The sequence below is a fragment of the Spinacia oleracea genome, chromosome 5 (assembly GCF_020520425.1).
Source record: "Spinacia oleracea cultivar Varoflay chromosome 5, BTI_SOV_V1, whole genome shotgun sequence".
In the NCBI taxonomy this organism is placed as follows: Eukaryota; Viridiplantae; Streptophyta; class Magnoliopsida; order Caryophyllales; family Amaranthaceae; genus Spinacia; species Spinacia oleracea.
Genome location: NC_079491.1, coordinates 1843687 through 1864009, shown reverse-complemented (window position 1 = coordinate 1864009; position 20323 = coordinate 1843687). Strand labels below are relative to the sequence as shown.

Below are 20323 nucleotides of genomic sequence, written 5' to 3'. Positions count from 1 at the left end.
CTTAAAGTTTCAATATTTTTTTGTTTACTACCACTTAACGGTTTCCATCCACAAGTTCCGTTAAAAGGGCCCACTAACAGCTTTAATTCTTATTTCCCTCATTTCTTTCCATTTCTTTCACGATTGGTCCCTCTTCTTCAACCTCTGTAATTTTCTCCCTCTTCTTCACCTTCCTCCTTTGGAGAACATATATATAGAACAACACAACTCTTTCGACAACCTCGAATCCAGCCGATTAGAGTGGAGAAATCATAGAGTCCCTCTTCTTAATTTCTGTGTTTTGTTATACTCTTAAGTCTTAACCAGTTAACATGTAAAAGCATGTATCTTTATCACATGATTAAAACCATTTAACATATACAATCCTGATAATTCTTTCAATCAACAAATCAATTCATAACCAACATTGATTCATAAAAAACCAGCATTTCCAACAAAAACTAAACCATCAAAAGCAACTATTAACCAATTATAACTAAGCATAGTTGCACAAACAAATTCAAAAGAATCGTAATTCCCAATCCAGCATTTCGATTAAACTAACGAATCAAAACCCCTCAAATTTCCGAAATGTTCATGAAATTCGCTTTCTCTTTCAAATCCAAAGCTCTCGAATTCTTCGCTGATGATTCTGAAAAATTCTATCTCCTTGGTGGTGATGATGTCAGTAATCCCGATAAATTCATCTCCAATTAGAAAGTTATGGTAATGAAGCCTGGCCCACCTCAAGAACCTTCTCTAATTCCTGAGAAAGGTAAAGTTCCACAGTTTAACCAAACCCTAATTACTTCATTATTTGCTTCAATTTTGTTGTTTGAGGCTTCTTATCTTCAGACCCTTTATGAATTTAAACAGTTGTATAAGAATTACTACCAAAACCCTAATTTAGAACTCCAAGTTAATGAAAATCAGCATAAGCTTAGGGCTCTGAAGTTTGTATTTAACCGATTGCAATGTGAAATCGATGTTAAGGATGATGAGGTTTCAGATTTGAGGTGAAAACTAGAGGAATTGAATCAGGTGAATTCAAGGTTGTTTGAAAAAGTTTTCATGTTCTCCAAAGGAGGAAGGTGAAGAAGAGAGAGAAAATTACAGAGGTTGAAGAAGAGGGACAAATTATAATAGGTGAACATTAAAGAGAAGAGTGAAATCGGGAAAGAAATGGAAAGAAATGAGGGAAATAAGAATTAAAGCTGTTAGTGGGCCCATTTAACGGAACTTGTGGATGGAAACCGTTAAGTGGTAGTAAACAAAAAAATATTGAAACTTTAAGGTAGTAAAATAAAATAAAAATTTCATAAGGTAGTAATTACAAAAGTCGGGTATTTAAAAGGTAGTAAATACGAAATTTTCCTAATAATATTTACAACATATTAAAGGAGATAATTAACTTTTTAAGTAGTTTATATTATATTTTATTAAGAAAAATTCAGTCCGGTCCAAAATCGGGTTTTGGACCGGACCAGACCGGACCGAAGACCGGAAATTGATATTTCTCGACCCGATGACCGGACCGATTGTCTTCGGTCCGGTCTGGTCCGGTCTGGGTCGGTCCGGTCCGGTCCACTTTTTCGGTCCGGACCAATTTTTGCACACCCCTAGTGTTGAGTATATATTGTCCAACCATTTATCCATTTATTATTGTAAGGATAATTGATTTATCTAAGTTGTCGTGTTTTCACCAATTATTAGATTTCCAAATTCCAACCAATAGTTTTTCTACTTATTTTGTCATGCCTCCCATTTGGCTCATTCTTAATTCTCTAAAGCATATAGATTGATCTAACTCAAATTTCTCCATTTATAGTACCTTGAATTACATTTTTTAGACAAACTAGAGCCAATCTGAATTGTTCTTAACAAATACAGAGTATTATTATACTCTATCCGTTCTTTAATATTAGTCCCATTTTGACTTTTCAACTCGTGTCAACTCAATATCTAAACGTAAATTTCTCCAAATATGTAGGTTAAAAAAATATTAAAAAATTGATATTGTTAAACTACAAATTGATACGAACAAAATAAGATCTCACATGAATATAGTTTGAAGTACGTATTGGAAAAAAATTAGAAGGTTCTCTTCAATTGTGAATAGTGTCAAGATATCAAATGAAAATAATATTCGAGAACAGAGGGAGTATGTCTATATGTGCTAGTTTCAATCACACAATTTTGAAGTTTTTCTTTTCCTTCTTTTTGAATATCAACTTAATAAAACACGGCAATTTTTTATATATATAATCAATTGTAACTTGTGCACAATACAACGAATTAACTTGAACTAAAACTTTTAAAAGTATCTTGTAGTAAATTGAATCATAGATTGGCAAGAGAACTAATGATGTATTAACATAGTGGTTAAAACTGATGGTCTATGCACGATATATCTCAAATCCGATTATCTTACCTCATTTATAATTTATATTGTCACACCAATTGCTTGTTCGTTTAGTGGTGATTGAGGCTGAACTTGATAGGGAGCACCCATGTTCGATCCCTCGCAACAACAATTGGAAGGGGACTGAAACCTATCTACTCAGAACTTGCCCCAAATTCGAATTATCCATAAGGGTGAACCTGGTGGTACAACAAAATAAATTATATTTTCATTTAACTCATTTTAAAATAGAGAGCGATTTCCTTCAATATTGCGTAAAGATCTAATAATTCCGAAAATACGTTAGTTTCTAAGATAATTTCTACCATACCGTCCACGTCAGCAAAAGGGAGAAAGAGAAGTAATTTTTTTTTCGGTTCAACAATGAACCGCCATCTGAGATAGCGGTTTCGTTTTAAAGCAAACCGCCATCTCAGGTAAACCGCCATCTCAGGTGACGGTTCAATGTTTTAAACCGCTATCTGAGATAGCGGTTTGCTTTAAAACAAAACCGCTATCTCAGATGGCGGCTTGCTTTAAAACATAACGGGGTACGGTAAGTTTTTGTTTTGGAAGCTAATTGTAAGTTTTGATTTAGAGAATATATAAAGTTATAAACCGCTATTTGAGACATCGGTTTATGTAAACCGCTATCTCAGATAGCAGTTTACTTATGTCAACCGTTACCTGAGATAGCGGTTTAGTGCCGCGTTGTTAAAAAAAATAGACCGATTTTAATACTGACGTGGACGGTATGGTGGAAATTAAGTTAGAAAGTGACGCATTTTGAGAATTTGACGTTCTTTAAACAATATTGAAAGAAATCGCTCTAACATAGAAAAGAGAACGGTTAAATCAAAATACAAAAAGCAAAAGAACGTTGAGTTTAAAATAAGGTGGAGACAATCAGACAAAACAGTCAAACCTCCTTTTCATATTCTCTTCCTTTAGAAATGGTGAACTCTCCTCATTCACTGAGTCAACTCGCTCTGTTCTTGATTCTTTGCTGCTACTTCGCATCTTCTTCAACATCTGCTGCTAGGCCTGGCTTCCTCTTCCCTGTACACAGAGGACGATGCACTCCCCAGTACGTCTTCTCTCTCTCTCCCTCCTTCCCTCTCTTTGCATTTCAAATTTGTTGATACCGGTTTGAATCGCCCGAGTTCATTGTTCTTTCAAAATCAAGTCTCCCATTACTTTTAGTTATGCCTCTGAGTCAAAAAAAAAACGTGCTTTTGCTTTTGTTTTAGTCACTTGTCTATCTGAATACTCCATAATGTATTAGGCCGGGTTATGGTTAGAGCGGGTTGACTGGGGTAGTTTGTACTGAGTCAACCCCCCACTTACGCTCGGTTCTATTGGACTAATTTTGACTGAACTTATATTATCTGAAATTAACTGAATTTAACTTAACTTTTCTAAACTAATTTTATATGAAAATGATTTATTTTGTCCGATAAAATTTATTTGTGGGTGAAAATATCCGAAAAAAATTGATAATCAAACTTATATTATCTGAATTTATCTGATCTTATCTAAACTTATTTTAACTGAAATAAGGCAAAATAAGTCGAATAAAACAAAGACTTTAAAGAAATAGATTTGGTTGTACCATTTACGAGTACACCTAGTTGCATCACTTGCAATAGAAAAAACCTAAAAAGGTTCCTTCATTTTGAATTTTAGAAAGTACCTCCCGGGTTTACATACGAGTTAACACAACTCAGTCAAAATCACCCCCGAGTCAACTCACTAACTCGTTTATGTTCGGGCTTTAGGTACTGGGGCAGCAGCAAGAGGGAAGAATGGCCAAAGATGGTACCACAAAGATCAACGGTATCAAAAGTATTTGGATCAAGAGCAATCGAACGGTTCAGATCTGATTTGACCTTGTTAGAAGCAGCAACACGAAACGACGACGTTGAGAATGCTTATGCAAGAGTGTTGAAGCAGTCAAGTGCTGCGTTGTTGAATTCGTATTCTAGATTGGGCTTTCCTTACAGGGCCTGGGAGGTAAAGACACTGCTTTTAAAGGGCCTAATCTCTGAGAAAGATGCGGCCCAACAGGCCCATATACTTAAGATGGCTAATGAAGCGTGTAATTAAAGATTTACCTACTAATAGAGTAAAGGGGTAGTTTAGTAATAGTACCTCCGTTTCAAAATAATTGTCTATATTTCGTACGTTTTACTCACGTACGATAAATAGGTACTTTTTCTTAGGGATGGAGGGAATAGGGAGACTTCCTAATTTGTAGACTCTAGTAAAAACATGAAGTGAATTTCATGTAATTAAGGTTAGCTAGCTAATGAGGTAATTGAGGAAACCAAATGGTATGATGCTATATTGCTACTACAATTATTTCCTTTTTGTGCATGTGTAACTTTCTAGTAATGCTTTTTTTTTTTTTTTTTTTTTTTTTTTTTTGCGAATTAGCCACAACAGCAAAAAAAAGTAACTAACAGGAAAGAGATAATTCACACTTGTGACCTATCTTATATGAGCAGCAAGTCTTAAGTCTTAACCATTAGGTTATAGTTGCGGACTTGCGGCATTTGTTTCTTGTTGAGTTGACTATTACAAAATAGGTTTCAACTTGTTGTGTTGACTATTACTCCCTCCGTCACGGAATACTCGCACCGGTTTGACTTTTTGCACTATTCACATAATTCACTTTAACCCTATTTTATCTCTAGTATAAAACAAAAGTTAGCATATAATATATTGTTGGATTCATCTTAACATATATTTTTAAAATATTAATATTTCATAAGTTTTTATAATATGTAGTTAAAGATACCGGTGGTCAAAGTTGTGCATTGACAAGCGTATCGACTCGAACCGGTGCAATTCTGGGACAGAGGGAGTATGAAATACGTCTCACTACATTATAAGAGTAGTTAGTTACAATGGGGTTGCCGAGGTTAATGACTAACTATTAATGATTAATAGGGGAGAGGGATACAAACGTGCGGCCTATCATACACAACCCGTCAGTTTTAACTTTTAACCACTAGGCTAAAACCTTGCAGCATTTGTTTTTTGTTGTTGTTTTTCACTACACAATAGTTACAATGGGTTGATTTTCAAATCTATGTGAATCTATATGGCTAACTATAGAACGGTAACCTAGAAATGTAAAGAAGAAAGAGAAAGAACCAAAATTTATTAACATTGCATCATAAAAAGTGAGAAGCACAAAAACCAACAGTAAGAAAAGATAGTACATAGTACACTACACTAAACTAAAAACAAGGGAAATCCACCATTTTCGACCTCGTTTTCATAGCATAAACTTACGCCATTTCTTCGCTTAAAATCCTCTTACTCTGTCCACCCCTTGAAGGGAGGAAGATGGTCTGGTGTTCCCTATTATACTTAAGTTCTTGAGCTTCCGAAGGTGAGATTTGGTAAGCATTGGTTAAAACTTGGAGTGGCATTGCCCTAAAAACAGAGGTATACCCTACCATCGGGCTTTTCATCGGGCTAGAGGTTGTTTTGAAGGATACATACTCGAACCCATTGTTTCCTGCCTTTGCGGTTACTGCAAAGTATTGTGGGATCACGAACATCTCGCCTTCGTTAACTCGGTCGTCCATCACGCTCTGCCCGTCGTGGCCGACGACCTGGATGTGGGCCTCGCCGCGGGTCACGTAGATGATGCTGTGGCTGTTCACTGCCCAGTGTGGGGAGTAGATTGTGTTCTGCATCCATATGATAAAAACCATGTAAGTTTTATGTATAACTCGAATTTGAATATTCTACTCATCAAAATTCGGGCCAGGCTAGGCTATAGCACAAAAAATTATGCCTAGACCCGAAATGTTCTCCTAGGGCCGGATCGGGCTTTAGTCTAAAAATGTGTATGTTTGTTGTGCAAACCAACATTTTTCCGGGTCGGGCGGGACTTTAACACACAAAAAATCATGCACAAACCAATAAATTTAAAGCGGGTCGAAATGGGCTTTTCGTGGCGAGATCGGGCTTTAGTCTAAAAACGTGTATTTTAGGTTGTCCAAACCCGCACTTTTTCGAACAGGACTGGACTGTTGATCAGGTCTATATTCTGCGTATATTTTGTACTCCCTCTGGGTTATTTTTTTTACTTGCACCCATCAACTTTGTCACTACTCATATACTAATTTTGACTTGAATTTTTTTTTACCAACATAAGTAATCAAATGTTATTAGGTAAATTATTGTTGGATTAGTCACAATACACATTTTCTTAATATCATGGAAAAATTGATCAATTACTTCGTACTACCTAACTCTTGGGTAAGTTTGTGATTTACTATCTACATCTTAAAAAGTTATCAGTTACTACCTACGTCTTTGACGTTTGTTGCCAATTACTTCCTAATTGTCATTTTATCTATTTCCTAACCAATTAGTCAACTAATAACACAATAATGCACCTAATTATATACTTATTTATTTTAGTTACTAATTAAAAATTAAAAAAACAGAGGGAGTATCGATCAATTTACCGGGAACATGTTTCCTTTCTCGGCACTCATATCCAAGTACTGAAGAATAGGCAACTTATGCTCATTAACAATGTTAAGCCTTCCACCATGTCGAGAGTGAACATCAGCCTCCCTACGGTTATCAAGACTGTGACGAAGCCTCATGGTGCAAATACTTTCTTCGATACCATTAACATCAAGTCCCATATACTGCCTCCTCCTATCTTCGTCGTAATCCTGCTCGCTTTCGGGGCTAAGGACTCTCATCTCGCCTCTCTCGACCTTAATAATGAGGCCGCGGTTCTCGTTTTCTTGCACCCTTCTGATCAAGTCTTCTGGCACGTCGAACGCCTCGGCTAGGAGTTGGGAGTCGAAGGCGTTGAAGACGCTTTGGGTTTGTTGTTGCTGCCCTGATTGGCCTCTAATTCCTCTTTGGGATGAGCCTTGTGATCCACCTGCTAAGTGGAATGCCTAAAAAAATAAACAGTTTTTGCTGTCAGTTTTTAAAATCAGTGCATGCACGGGATCTAATCTAGTTAAATATAACTATTTTTAAGTTCACTAGATTAGATCTTGTGCGGGCTGGTGCGGCCATGCGTGCTAAAATTAGTATTTGATCATTTTTTGTATGGAATGTTTTAACTGATATATTTCTCCTCATAAAGAAGATAGAAAAATGAATAAATCAGTTACGTACTCATTTAATGATTTAATATGTAATTTCCGTGCTAAAATTATTATTTGATCATTTTTGTATGAAATGTTTAACTAATATATTTCTCCTCTCCTCAAAAAGGAGATGCATAATGAATAAATCAATTATGCACTCATTTAATATGTAACTTCAGTCCAAAAATACGTATTACTAGTATTTTATTTAGATAATTTGACCAAAATATTAAGTCAATAAAATTTTCATTTGATATACCGATTTGACTAAAATATTAACAAAATCATTTTAAGAAAATTATTATTACACGGTACTATCTATTACTCCGTAGTATATTCTATATTCAAGTTTTTTCCATACATAAAAAGTTAATAAAAAAAAATTAAATATATTTTAAGAAAAAACATTTTGGGGGGAAATTTTATTCTATGAAGTGACTTGTATCACTTTTGGCGTTGTTTTGGCGTTTGTTTTAGTATGATGTAATAGATTATTCAATTAAAATAATATGAATTTCAGAAAAACCAGAAGAAGAAAAAAAACAGTAATACAGAACGGGCCCTTAATTGTTAAACTTGAATTTTCCTTTAAATTAATAATTGAATGCACTTCTAGTAGTGATCAATGAGAGTTATAGTATTGTTTACCCTGAAGTTTTGGTCAAGTTGGTTAGATGGGTTGTTTAGGTCATCAACAATGACGGTAACGACTTCCTCGTTACCGTCATTGTAACACCAGTGTACGGCACCGGGTGGGATCGCCACGATGTCGCCACGTCGGAAACGGTGAACTTTCTGGTGGAGATCTTTCTGACCCGATTGTCTCTGTTCATCTCCTCGGATCCCTTCTTGCCCACGGATCCCTTCCTGCCCACGGATCTCTTCTTGCCCACGGATCCCTTCTTGCCCACGGAGCCCGAATTGGGCACGGGTCTCGGGTTGCCTCCTACCTGATGAGTCATAAGTCTCTGGGCATCCTGGGAAGGTTATTCCCATAATTCCTTCACCTGTATTAATCATAGCATGCATGCATGTCTTAGTTTAACCATATATATTTCATCGTTATAAAATATTACTAGTGAGTAGTGTTGACATAAATAAATTAGTAGAAGATATACTCAGTTGTATATCTGTATGTAGATCTATATGTAACTGGGTTTTTAACTGTTTTTGTACTTTTAACCCCTTAAAAATCACATTTTTTTTTAGGGATTAAAACCACATATGTTTATAATTAACATATTGTTAATGAAAAAATATGTTATCAAAAGAAATGTAATTAATTAACCATTAAGAGAATTTAATTAAATATATGCTTGAATAAATTGGGGTTCTCAAAAGATTTGAGATGATATGTATTTGTTGTTGGTTGATCAACTCTTAGGTCTTAGGTTTTAGGGTTTTTTCTTAATTGGAAGATACTCCATAGTATAGTATTGAGAAAATATATGTGCATATTGTAAAATGAGCTTCTTAACGGTAAAAATAAGCTTCTAAACTAAAAAAAAAATGTGCTTTTAAACTAAAAAAAATGTGCTTTTAAACTAAGAAAAATGTGTTGTTTAAGAGGTTAAAAATACAAAACGTCCTAATTATATGTAGCTCTACATACAATCGGGTGTTTGGATACTCTGTAGACTGTAGTATAGTATTGAGAAAATATATGTGCTTTAATATTGTAAAATGAGCTTCTAAACGGACAAAAAAAAGTGTGCTTTTAAACTATAAAAATGTACTTTTAAATTATACAATGTGTTTTTTAAGGGATTAAAAATGCAAAACGACCTGATTAACTAAGAAAAATGTGTTGTTTAAGAGGTTAAAAATACAAAACGTCCTAATTATATGTAGCTCTACATATAATCGGATGTTTAGATACTCTGTAGACTGTAATATAGTATTGAGAAAATATATGTGCTTTAATATTGTAAAATGAGCTTCTAAACGGACAAAAAAAAGTGTGCTTTTAAACTATAAAAATGTGCTTTTAAATTATACAATTTGTTTTTTTAAGGGATTATAAATGCAAAACGACCTGATTACATGTAGCTCTACATGTAATCGGGTGTATACATACCTCGTTCGATGTAGACGAGGCGAGGGAAAGGGTGGAAGTTAGGGAGAGAAAGGGAATTTTGTTGAATAGTAAGCCTCATTGCATGAATACCACTACATTGGAATTGTTCCTCATTATCATCCCACATCTCAATCAACCCTCCTTCACACTCAACCCTACGGCTCGGCTCGCTCGACGTGAGCCGGTTAAGGCGGCATTGCTGAGCTTGGTAGCTCAGCCTCTTCTGTGAGATTTGCCCCATGGTGGAAAACACCATGAGGCAAAGTGAAAGTGCTACAAGTATTTTGGTACAAACCATGGTTGTTAGTAAAAAGAAAGAACACTTAGAAAATATTTGAAGATGAAGAAAAGTTTAGAAGATATGTTATGATTAAATGAGGGGTGTTTGGGTTGAATTTATATGCATGAAAAAACGGTTTATTTTTGCCACATTTCATGTAAAAAATTGGGGTTGTAGTTGTGTTAGTAAGGTGGTATATCAACGTGGGGGTTGCATGAGAATTGAGGTTAAAGATGTGTCGAATTTGTTCTGTTTTTTATCGTACATTTGGCTTGAGGTTTGGTGGTTGTGTAGGGATAACATTCCAAATGAACCATGCAATTATGCAAGGTGTGGCTTATGTTTTGTGTTGGGTTGTTGTCTGATTTCTGAATTTTTTTTTGCTAAGGTTTTGTATTTTTGTCTTCAAATAAGCAATAAGGACAATATAAATTATAAATGGCAGATGCAGATTTGAATCTGAGTATACAAGCCCTTACTCTTAACTAGAGCTGGCAGTTTCTGACACGACACGATAACATAACCGAAACCGGCACGACATAAACACAAAGTTACTGAGAAAAACACGAAGCTGACACGACAACAAACAAACCAACCCAAACACGACCCATTTTGATTAATTTGTCATATTATACAATTATTTTACTTTTTAGATGGTAGATAAATTTTATGAACAACATGAAATCGACACGAGACCAAACACGAGTATGACCCGACACGACACATTTGTCAGCTCTATTCTTAACTATTAGGCTAAGACCTCAATGATGTTCTGGAAATGGCCACAACTAAATATTTTTTGAGTTAAATAGCCACAAGAGCAATATATATAATACAAATTACAAACAGGAAGTGGAAATCAAACGTATGATCTACAGTATACATGTAACCATACGTCTCACATATATTAGCTAGGAAAATGGAGTTTTATTATATGTTTGTTGGATCAAAATCATCTGTAAAGTGTAAACCAGTTATTATTTATTTGTAAAAAACTACCTTATAAAAAAAATGTTGCAATTAACTACCTTATAAAAAATTTATGTAGTAAGATACTACATTTTTCCGAATTACGAACGTTTGATCGATATTCCAGGATTGACTTTACCATATATATGTCACGTGCCATTTAATTACATCTTTCCCGTTAGATGTCGCGTAAGATGCACCTAGTAAAGTCAACGTCGTAATTTTGAATTAATGCTCATAATCCGGCCAAAGATAGTATCCTACAACATAACATTTTTATAAGGTAGTTTATTACAACATTTTTTTTATAAGGTAGTTTTTCGCAAAAATCATATTTTATAAGGTAGTTTTTGATAAATTTGCCTTAATTTTATCAACTGATATGACTATATGAGAAAGTAGAACATAAATGATAAGTATATATAAATTGTAGGATAGAATATGTGAAATCACTTTTGTTGGATGTATGAAGGGGATTTTTCGTTCAGTCACTTTATTAAATGTATGCACAAACCACTATGTAAGATATTTGGTGTTATATTTTGTGTACCTGTACGGCTGTACCATCGTCAAAACTTAATTGCCAACTATAAATAGTGGAGTAGTAGTAAATGTATGTACCACATATTGTAATAAACACTTGTAAATTTTTATATTTGTTCTTGTTACTAATTCACGAGTTTGTAAATTTATTCGTATCAATAATTCATTCATTGGCATAAAAAAGACGTACTTCGTATATTCATAGTTTAACTCATTATTAATTGAGGATAATTCAGACATAGAGATCGGGTGTATTCACTTGCACAATTCTTATTTTACAACTAGCTCTTGAGCCCGTTCTTTCATATAAGGATTATTTAACCGTTTTTTAAAGTTCTAATTTTATGGAGGGCTTGTTATTTTAGTCATGTGGGAATACATTATTTAAATAGATGTAGAATTTGAAGGTTGAAATATTATATAAATAAATTTAATGGTAAATTCATATCGAGTGATAAAGAGGGAGATGAGGTGAAAATGTTGAATGAAATAAATGTACTTCGTATTAAATAGTGAACATAATTGATGTTGAATGACAACAGTGAAGTGGAAGAGCGTTAGAGTTGTAAAAACAGCAACAACAAAAGAGAAAATTGAAAAAACTAAATTAATTGATGAAAGAAAGAGATGTCACGTGATATCTAATAAGCTATAATTATGCTTTTTAAATAATACTACTAATTATAAACTAGTTATAGATTATCTTTAACTATAAAGTACGGAGTATATATATCAGTATACCGACTTGGTGACAACATTGATTTTTCGACCATAAAAAAGATAATGGAATTGAGAAATAATGCAACTTGCACTTGTTGCTTCATTTTCAAGCTATGGAAGAATATTTTGATACACAACTTTTTCCACTAGGAAGATTCTAGGACCTCTCAATTTATTCAATATAAAAAATTAAAAATAAAAATTAAAAATTAAAAATAAAAATTGCTTTGTGAAAACTACTTCCTCTGTTTCTTTTTAGTTGTAATCCTTTACATTTCATGCTTGTTAATGTATAACTTGAACAATATCTTTAATTATCGATTAGTAAAATTATAAAAAAATAAAATAAAAATCACAAAGTATTTAATAAGACAAATCTAATAAAATCTCACATGACTATGCTTTTTCTAAAACAAAAATTATGTGAATAATGAAAAAAAAGAAAAAAAGCAAAATGTTACGACTATTTTGAAACATATGAATATATTCCTAATTACTTACTCACATCTAACCTAAAATGTAGCGTTAGAATTACGCAACAGTCTCCCCCCACTAGCCTTCTTATCAATTTATACTCCCACGAATCTCACATAATATCTCTATATCTACAAATTACCAAATCCAAAAAAAAAAACCAAACCTTAATATAACATCTCCAATTCTCCCTTCATTTCTCGTTGTCACGAACCAGATTGCACACATCTGAACCTCTTCAAATCTCTCCCTTGGATAAAACATTCCATACTTAATTGTTATTGGTTGAGTTGATCTCTCTCAATATTACAGGTCAGATTGCATACATCTGAACCTCCCCAAATCCTAACCTTACATAATAAAACTATCCCTAATACCAAAAAAAAAAAAAAAAAAAAACTATCCATCCATTCTAAATTGTTGTTTTCTTGTTGAGTTGATCTCTCACAATATTACAGGTCAGATTGCATACATCTGAACCTCTCCAAATCTCGACCTTATATAATAAAACTATCCATCCATTCTAAATTGTTGTTTTCTTGTTGAGTTGATCTCTCTCAATATTACAGGTCAGATTCCATATATTTGAACCTCCAAATCCCAAACCTTACATAATAAAACTATCCCATCCATACTAAATTTTTGTTTTCTTGTTGAGTTGATCTCGATATCTCGATATTACAGGTCAGATTGCATATATCTGAACCTCTCCAAATCCCGACCTTTCCTAATAAAACTATCCATCCATAGAACCATACTAAGTTGTTGTTGTTTTCTTATTGTGTTAATCTCTCTCAACTATGTCTAGCTCAACCCTAAAAAGAAAGGGGATTCAACTCCAAGCAATGAGCAAAGTAGTATGGAAAAAACTCACAAAGAGCACCAAACTATTACACAAATTCATCACCCACAAATCAAAGAAACTTATTGTGATAAATATTAAGCCAAAGACTAAGATTAGGATGATGAACAACAATATCACTACTCCTCTATACTTATCTCCAAGGCGAACCGCCTTGAAAAGGAAGAAGTTGTACAAAAAATACAAGTTTCCTCCTCCAAAATCACCTATTTATATAGATAATCTCTTCAAAAACACTTCTTATTCTTCAAGTTCATCATCATCATCAAAGTTAACTATGCGAATTCGAGACAAGATTGAGCATGATCATGAGAATGTTAATAATGGAAATGGTTTGAGGGAATCAACGTTGGGGATTGATGAGAGAGCTGATGTTTTCATTGCTAGTTTTCGAGCTCAGTTAGATAATAGTTTTAGGAAGTGGTAGTTAGTATAAATTATTCAATTAGTATTTATGGAATAATTAAAATGAATCTTATCAACAAGCTCTCGTAGCTCAGTTGGTTAGAGCACCCGTTTAGTAAGCGGGAGGTCTTGAGTTCGACTCTCAACGAGAGCAATAGATATAGTTTTGTGCAATTAAAAGACTCCTTTATTATTTATATTTTTTAGACGACGGAATTTGACTTCTGTCACTATTCGTATTATCTACGTGTTATAATTGATTCATTGTATATATATAAATATCAACCATTTCTAATTTTAAAGAATAAAAATGGATCAATAAAATAACAGGAAGATCTTAATTTCGGAAGAATATGGTTGTTGCTGCGGTAGTGTTGTTGTTTATATGGTTTGGTTTGTGATAAACAAAGCGTTATGAAATCAAAAGGAGGAGGTACCTTTTACCCGCAAGGCCAATTTAGGTATTTTGGAAATACCCATAAATTTTAAGTTCAACTTTTTTTGAGATTTTTACAGCAGTTTCGGAATTACCTTCTTCTAAGATGAGGCAGCAGTTTTGGGAATTACCAATCCAATAACTGCATTTCACCATCCTCACATTGTACCAACAGTACACAGAAGGGAATATGGCACCCAACACGACAATCAAATGCAAAATTGAGAAACTAAGTAATATTGTACAAACAAAGAAGAGACCAATGTTGCACATAATTTTGCAATTTATTTGCAGCTAATACAAACCTCCGAATACATTCAAGATAAGTGAAATCAAACACTTCGTAAGTATATACAAACACGCGAGAGTACTACGTACTGGGAAGGAAAACTATAACTCATAAGCAAACACCCCCTCGAAAGATAATTGATACTGATACATGTACGCGCAATGTTGCTTTCATCAACAAAATGCATCTCCAATAGTACAACATAGACAAGATATGAGCAAGGAGGTAGCTTCCTTCTGTAACACAAAAGTTCTCATTAGGAGTACGTACAGCTTCAAAGGAAATCTTTCATGGGGTCATCAGGGTGGATCCTCTTCATTCTGAAAGCTTCCATCTCTTCTGGTGTCACGTCGTTGTCGTAATTAACGTTATATTTCCGCTTCCTTTCATCCTTTTCTTCTTTCCTCTTTGCATTCTCCTGTGCAAGCAGGTAGAAGGTCAGGAGATAAGTCTAAGAACAAGTAGAAACTGAAATCTAGACTTTTGAGTTTTAAGGGTGTCCATATGGAGCTAGGGGGAGGGGGTATAAAGATGGATGTGGTCGTGTCGGGATTCAGGCCGAGTCCATGGGCCAGCCCACTGTGCATCGTATCGGGACGGACAGAAACTTTCAAAGCATGGCCCAGGCCCGGTCCAGGCGTGCCTAAGCGGCTAAGCATAATTTTACTAAATTAATCGTCGTGCCGTGCTTTTTCCGAAAAATGAGGCCCGGGCACGGCCCAGGACTTCGTACTCGTGTAGGGCCGTGTTTTTTTGTCCCCGTACCGGGGCGGGCCGGGCACAACAACCATCTTTACGGGGGTGGGTTGATAGACAATCTGCTGGAGTGGATTTTTAGTTCCCCTTTGTATATGTAAGGGCGATTTTGATCTTTTCCAAATGGGCAGAAAAGAGATAGAGACTGGTCTCCAAAATCCAGTCTCAATGTAAACAAAGGGCACAGAATATTTGTGAAGACACTTCTGCATGTAATTTAGGTGTCTTTCTAGAAATGTAACTACACTGGAAAGTTTCAGCAATTTCAGAAAGTACCTTTTTAATTGCATCAGCAAGTTTCTTCTCATCCAGAACCAAGTCCTCCGGCACCTCTGTACCCCAAGCAGCCGGCCTTCTCTCTTCAACAGGCGCTAGGTTTTCTGTTTTCATGGCCAAATACACAAATCAGCATAATAATACAGATGGTAAGTCAATAGTGCAACAAGAGTTAGAGGAGGATACATTTTCCACCTAACCCTACCACCTTTAAGGACGCACAGATAACAAATTTGAAGGACAGCAAGTCAGCAAACAGCCAATTAGATCTAATAATAACAATCTTCCCTGGGGAAAGATGTGACTACTATAGTCATGAGCTAACTTATTTCCACTTATTTCAGGAAAAATAAGTTCAGATAAGTTCAAATAAGATAATTTCAGGAAAAATAAGGGTTGACCAAGTACAATTTATAACTAAAATAAGTTTTGATAAGTTCAGTTCAGTTATATTTAGACAAGTTCAGATAAAATAAGTAAAAATCAGGTGAATAGAACGTAGATAAGGAACCAATTAACCAAGAGAAAGAGACGGAAGCACAGAATTCAAGATACTTCACGAGAACTAATAAAAAAAAATGAAATATGGCCACAACCTTCAGAAGTTTCTTTCCGGGCAATGTTAGCTTTCATCAGCTCTCCTGATGCTTCTGCAGCTTCAATCCCTGCAGCACCCGTACAATAGCTGTTTCGGATTGTCTGCTTGCAACATTTGTATCCCCATTGGAAATCACACCACCATGAACCCCAAACACTTGTGTGATTATTAGCAAACACATCTTCTTCGTATTTACTCTTGGGAACAGCCATCTCCTATATCAATGGCACAACAAACATTAAACATGTAAACAGACTAACAAATAAAGAACGGAGTTCTATGTAAACTAGCTTCAGCACATCAGGAATGTAGGATATAATACCTGCCCCTTGATTATCCGTCCAGCACGATCGTATTCAACTTGCCTATCACTTTGGCCAAGTAGAAGTTCCCGTGGAATATCCATCTCTGATGCAGCATTGCCATACTTCTCCATTATGGTGTCCTTCACCTGGGATTTTAACTTCTCTTTATTGACTTTGAAGTTCTTGTAAAGCAACTCAGCTTGGGAAGGAGCTGCTTGCATGTGTACATCTTGTCCCTTGTCAAATGCCTCAAAAGCATGTAAATTGAGCTGCTTGAATTCCAAAGCTTGACCACTGAGCCGATTTTGATTGTCACCCTAAACACAGATTACAGTAATAATAACATCAAACAGCGCAAAGGCTAATTGAATGGACTGAACACACGAGATCTCTTGACAAGTTGAAAAATAATTCTTCAGAGAACTTACAACATAAAACTTCTCATTTGGATCGGCATCTGGAAGAGGATCCTCTCTCATGGACCGCGTTTTAGGATCATAGTAGGCCGAATCAACATCAAGATTCAATAGATATTTGGCTGTATCTTCTCGAATACGCAAGTTTCTACATCACAGAAAACCATCACGAGTTAGCAACAAGTTCTAAGCAACGATTTTGGAGAAAGTAACAAGTAATTACAGACTTCAAAGGGGCTTCCTATTTGTCTTCTGACTAGTGGGCTATGCACTTGGGAGACTGACACCAGCAAGGTTTCAAAACTAGTGGATCATGCAATGAACTGATCTTACAGGGAGGATTATTTTAGGGAATTGCATTATCATTCAGTTATTAGTGGCTTGCATAATAAGTTAGCTAGCTGGATAGGGGAAAAGCTCTATATAGAGCGTATAAGCGTATTAGAGAGATGGAGAATCATGTTGAATATTGATGAATGTTTTGTTAAGCTTTTAAGACTTTATTGGGAAAGAAGCAAGCCTCTCGAAAGCTTAAACACCTTTACAGTTTATTGTAATTTCAGTTTAGTAATCAAATCCTCTTCGAAAGCTTGAAAACCTTTACATTTTATTGTAATTTCAGTTTAGTAATCAAATCCTCTTCTTCCTTATTTTCTGCCATTTATGATGTTTAAGCTATGCTAATTAGTATCAAATGGTAATATTCAACATGATTCTCCATCTCCCCAATATGCTCTATAAAGAGAGCTTTTCCCCTAACAAACTAGCCTATGCATGCAATTGATAACTGAATCATAATACAAATCCCCAAAAGACCCCTCTCCATAATATCAGTTCATTACAGAGAACAAGTAACGAAGCCCTTAACATATTTATACGAGAACAAGTCGAAGGCTTAATAGAAAGCAGATACTACACACTTACACGCCTAGCTGTTTGGATATATTAAACATAAAAAAGTAAAAAACTTACCTTACAGTTCCAGTACTTCCTCCACCAGTCGTACGAACACGTTTTTCAACCTTTGCGAAATCCATTTGTTTACTCTCATCGACCAAGGCCTCATCTACTTTCAAAGCATCTACATCATCTTCATCATCATCATCATCACTAGCCCCACCATCCTCACCAGTTTTATTTTTCTCCTCGAGCTTTTTCAACTGTTGTTCCTTAAGGTGTTTTCTTCTTGCCTCTTCCTGTGCCTCGTATCTATGAACAACTAAGGCATAACTTTCAGCTTGAAAACCATTCCATCTGTCGCGTTTCCCATCGAAATCCAGCTCAAACTCCTCTATTATTTCATCTGGTGCAATGTGTTTTCCATTCCATTTTGCTCCAACTCTTCGAGGTCTGTCCATGCAAGACTTTGCATCATGGGTCATGGCACCACAACTGCACAAAGCACCGGAAACTTTAATCACATGGAAAAAGGATTTATATGGTTGGACAAAGATTAAGACTCCAATTGAGGTAACTATACGAGAAAAGTGATCCTGAGAAATACTGGAAAAAGACTTAAAACTCATTATGAGCGGAACTTGAGAGGAAAATCCCCCTTCTAAGTAATAGTACATATACTCAACAGTCACGCCAGTCAGCATGATAGGAAGGAACCCATCCAGAAATGCTGGACAGCATGTAGGATAAAGCTTAAGATGATTGAATATAAAAAGATTCCGCATAGAGTGTGAAAAATACACTCTTGATTGCGTGAGATGGTAATGAGGTTATCAAAGACTAAGAGAAGACCTAACCCCAAAAACATAGTTCAAAAAGATTCCGCATAGAACACTGAAAGATCTATTAATATGTATAGATTCACTTCAATATTCTCATTCATGTCAAGTTATGAACACTCGTTTCAAAAGATCGCTTCTACAATTTAAGATGAATTTTTCCATTAATGTCAAGTCAAACACACTAGAAAAGGTTTAACTTCCCACTCCTGGAAGTTCAGGAACTAGCTCAATGACATACAAGCCTTCAAATGCAAATTACTAGCAAAAAAATAGGTGAAAGCACACACAAATAGGTTCAAAATTCAACTTACTTAGCACAAGAACCCTTCCGAAACTTATCTGCCTGAAAACCTTTTTCACCTCTGTTATACCACGATTTGGTGTAATTCGGATCCGATTTCCACTTCCTTTGATGCTTCAAACTCTGAAGATCCACCAAAAAGTTGAATTGTTAGTTCTTAAAGTTCTTTCAACACCACCAAATCAAAGAAAATAAAGAACCCTAATTATAAAAGTACAGAAAACTCACCGGCTTATTCGAATTGAGATACCAAGGAGCAGAAGACATATACTGCGGAATGTGAGGATTAATCTCTTTTCCATCTTCATCAACCTCAGCTGGCGCAAGCCCAGCTTTACGAGCTTCCTCTAATTCAAGCTGCTTCCTATGGTCTTCCCTAGACTTAAACGCCACTGCAAATTTCCCAATAATCAATTTAGAAACATCTCCAATTGTGCAAATAATTGAAAATAATCGTTCAGAATTTCGAAAACCTCCAATTACACGAACAATTCATAAACAGCTCCAGTTTAACAAAATATTTTTTACCAGCGAAACAAAAAAAAAATCAAATTTCCAGCAAATTAACAAAATATCTGAACTCGACAATCATGAATTAGGGTTACACGCAGTTGAATATACGAAAAATTCAAATTAAATCAAGAAATTCATCCCATTTACACAAACAATTCGAAAACAACTCCAATTTAATAAAAAATAAAATAATTACCGGCGAAACAAAAAAATCAAATTTCGAGTGACTAACAAAATATCTGAACTCGACAATCATGAATTAGGGATTACACGCAATCGAATATACGAAAAATTTAAATCAAATCAAGTGATTCATCGAATCAAATCTAAAAGTGATATACCAAAACCCTAAAAAGTGTCGAATTGCAAATTGTAGTTGAAATCATACCTGATGCAGTCGCCATTATTGATTAATTTGTTGAAGTATGAATCGTAAAATTTCCGGAAATAGTTTAAGGATCCGATTGAAGGGTGATTGGAGGACTGAGAAAGAGAGGGAGGTGGGGTGGCGGAGGTTGTGGTTGTGGATTTCCGATTGCTGACGCCACTGCGTTCTTCTATCTGTAATTAATAACCCGTGTTAATTTCTAACCGACTTTCTATTTCCCTTAACGGGTTGTCTTTAACTGAAACGGGTCGAAGCCCACATTACAGGCCTTTTAATCTGGCCCATGTTTTGGGCTGCTGCATGTTTTGTTTTCACTGGGCTTGTTGCGAGGGCCGAAAGTTTGGACTCACATTTTTATCTTGTTGTTATACAGGGCTGTTAAAAACTGACTCGGTCTAACCGATTTCTGACAAAAAGTGAAGTGACCAGGAAACAAAATCCACACATTCAAGATAAAA

The 20323-nt window shown here is 35.2% G+C and overlaps 3 protein-coding genes, 1 long non-coding RNA gene and 1 other non-coding gene across 5 annotated transcripts; 2 read left to right on the top strand and 3 right to left on the bottom strand.

Annotated features, from left to right (window-relative positions):
• Positions 1-404: 404 nt before the first annotated feature.
• On the bottom strand, positions 405-4144 carry LOC110794347 (uncharacterized). The gene is made up of 3 exons (XR_002534986.2): positions 3306-4144; positions 2411-2580; positions 405-745 (listed from the first exon to the last, which is right to left on the bottom strand). It is a non-coding gene; the product is annotated as an uncharacterized lncRNA (long non-coding RNA).
• On the top strand, positions 3267-4756 carry LOC110794346 (protodermal factor 1). The gene is made up of 2 exons (XM_021999309.2): positions 3267-3467; positions 4159-4756. The coding sequence occupies exons 1-2, from the start codon at positions 3334-3336 to the stop codon at positions 4484-4486; spliced, it is 462 nt and encodes a 153-aa protein (XP_021855001.1). The 5' UTR covers positions 3267-3333; the 3' UTR covers positions 4487-4756.
• A 667-nt stretch (positions 4757-5423) lies between these two features.
• LOC110794345 (11S globulin seed storage protein 2) lies at positions 5424-9998 on the bottom strand. Its single transcript, XM_021999308.2, has 4 exons — positions 9596-9998; positions 8167-8525; positions 6871-7320; positions 5424-6084 (listed from the first exon to the last, which is right to left on the bottom strand). Exons 1-4 carry the CDS (start codon positions 9891-9893, stop codon positions 5677-5679), a joined length of 1515 nt encoding a protein of 504 aa, XP_021855000.2. The 5' UTR covers positions 9894-9998; the 3' UTR covers positions 5424-5676.
• A 3930-nt stretch (positions 9999-13928) lies between these two features.
• On the top strand, positions 13929-14002 carry TRNAT-AGU (transfer RNA threonine (anticodon AGU)). Its single transcript has one exon. It is a non-coding gene; the product is annotated as a tRNA-Thr (tRNA).
• A 503-nt stretch (positions 14003-14505) lies between these two features.
• Positions 14506-20042, bottom strand: LOC110794326 (pre-mRNA-splicing factor SLU7-A). The gene is made up of 9 exons (XM_021999288.2): positions 19866-20042; positions 19193-19356; positions 18975-19087; positions 17897-18316; positions 16937-17072; positions 16526-16825; positions 16202-16418; positions 15606-15709; positions 14506-14991 (listed from the first exon to the last, which is right to left on the bottom strand). The coding sequence occupies exons 1-9, from the start codon at positions 19879-19881 to the stop codon at positions 14848-14850; spliced, it is 1614 nt and encodes a 537-aa protein (XP_021854980.1). The 5' UTR covers positions 19882-20042; the 3' UTR covers positions 14506-14847.
• Positions 20043-20323: the final 281 nt, after the last annotated feature.

Coding starts and splice junctions, on each gene's coding strand:
- LOC110794346 (XM_021999309.2), top strand. CDS start 3,334: ATGGTGAACTCTCCTCATTCACTGAGTCAACTCGCTCTGTTCTTGATT. Junction 3,468..4,158: donor AGAGGACGATGCACTCCCCA/GTACGTCTTCTC, acceptor TTCGGGCTTTAG/GTACTGGGGCAGCAGCAAGA.
- LOC110794345 (XM_021999308.2), bottom strand. CDS start 9,893: ATGGTTTGTACCAAAATACTTGTAGCACTTTCACTTTGCCTCATGGTG. Junction 8,526..9,595: donor CCTCGTCTACATCGAACGAG/GTATGTATACAC, acceptor TGATTAATACAG/GTGAAGGAATTATGGGAATA. Junction 6,085..6,870: donor AGAAAGGAAACATGTTCCCG/GTAAATTGATCG, acceptor ATATGGATGCAG/AACACAATCTACTCCCCACA.
- LOC110794326 (XM_021999288.2), bottom strand. Junction 19,088..19,192: donor ATCTCAATTCGAATAAGCCG/GTGAGTTTTCTG, acceptor GTGGATCTTCAG/AGTTTGAAGCATCAAAGGAA. Junction 14,992..15,605: donor TTGCTGATGCAATTAAAAAG/GTACTTTCTGAA, acceptor CTGCTTGCACAG/GAGAATGCAAAGAGGAAAGA.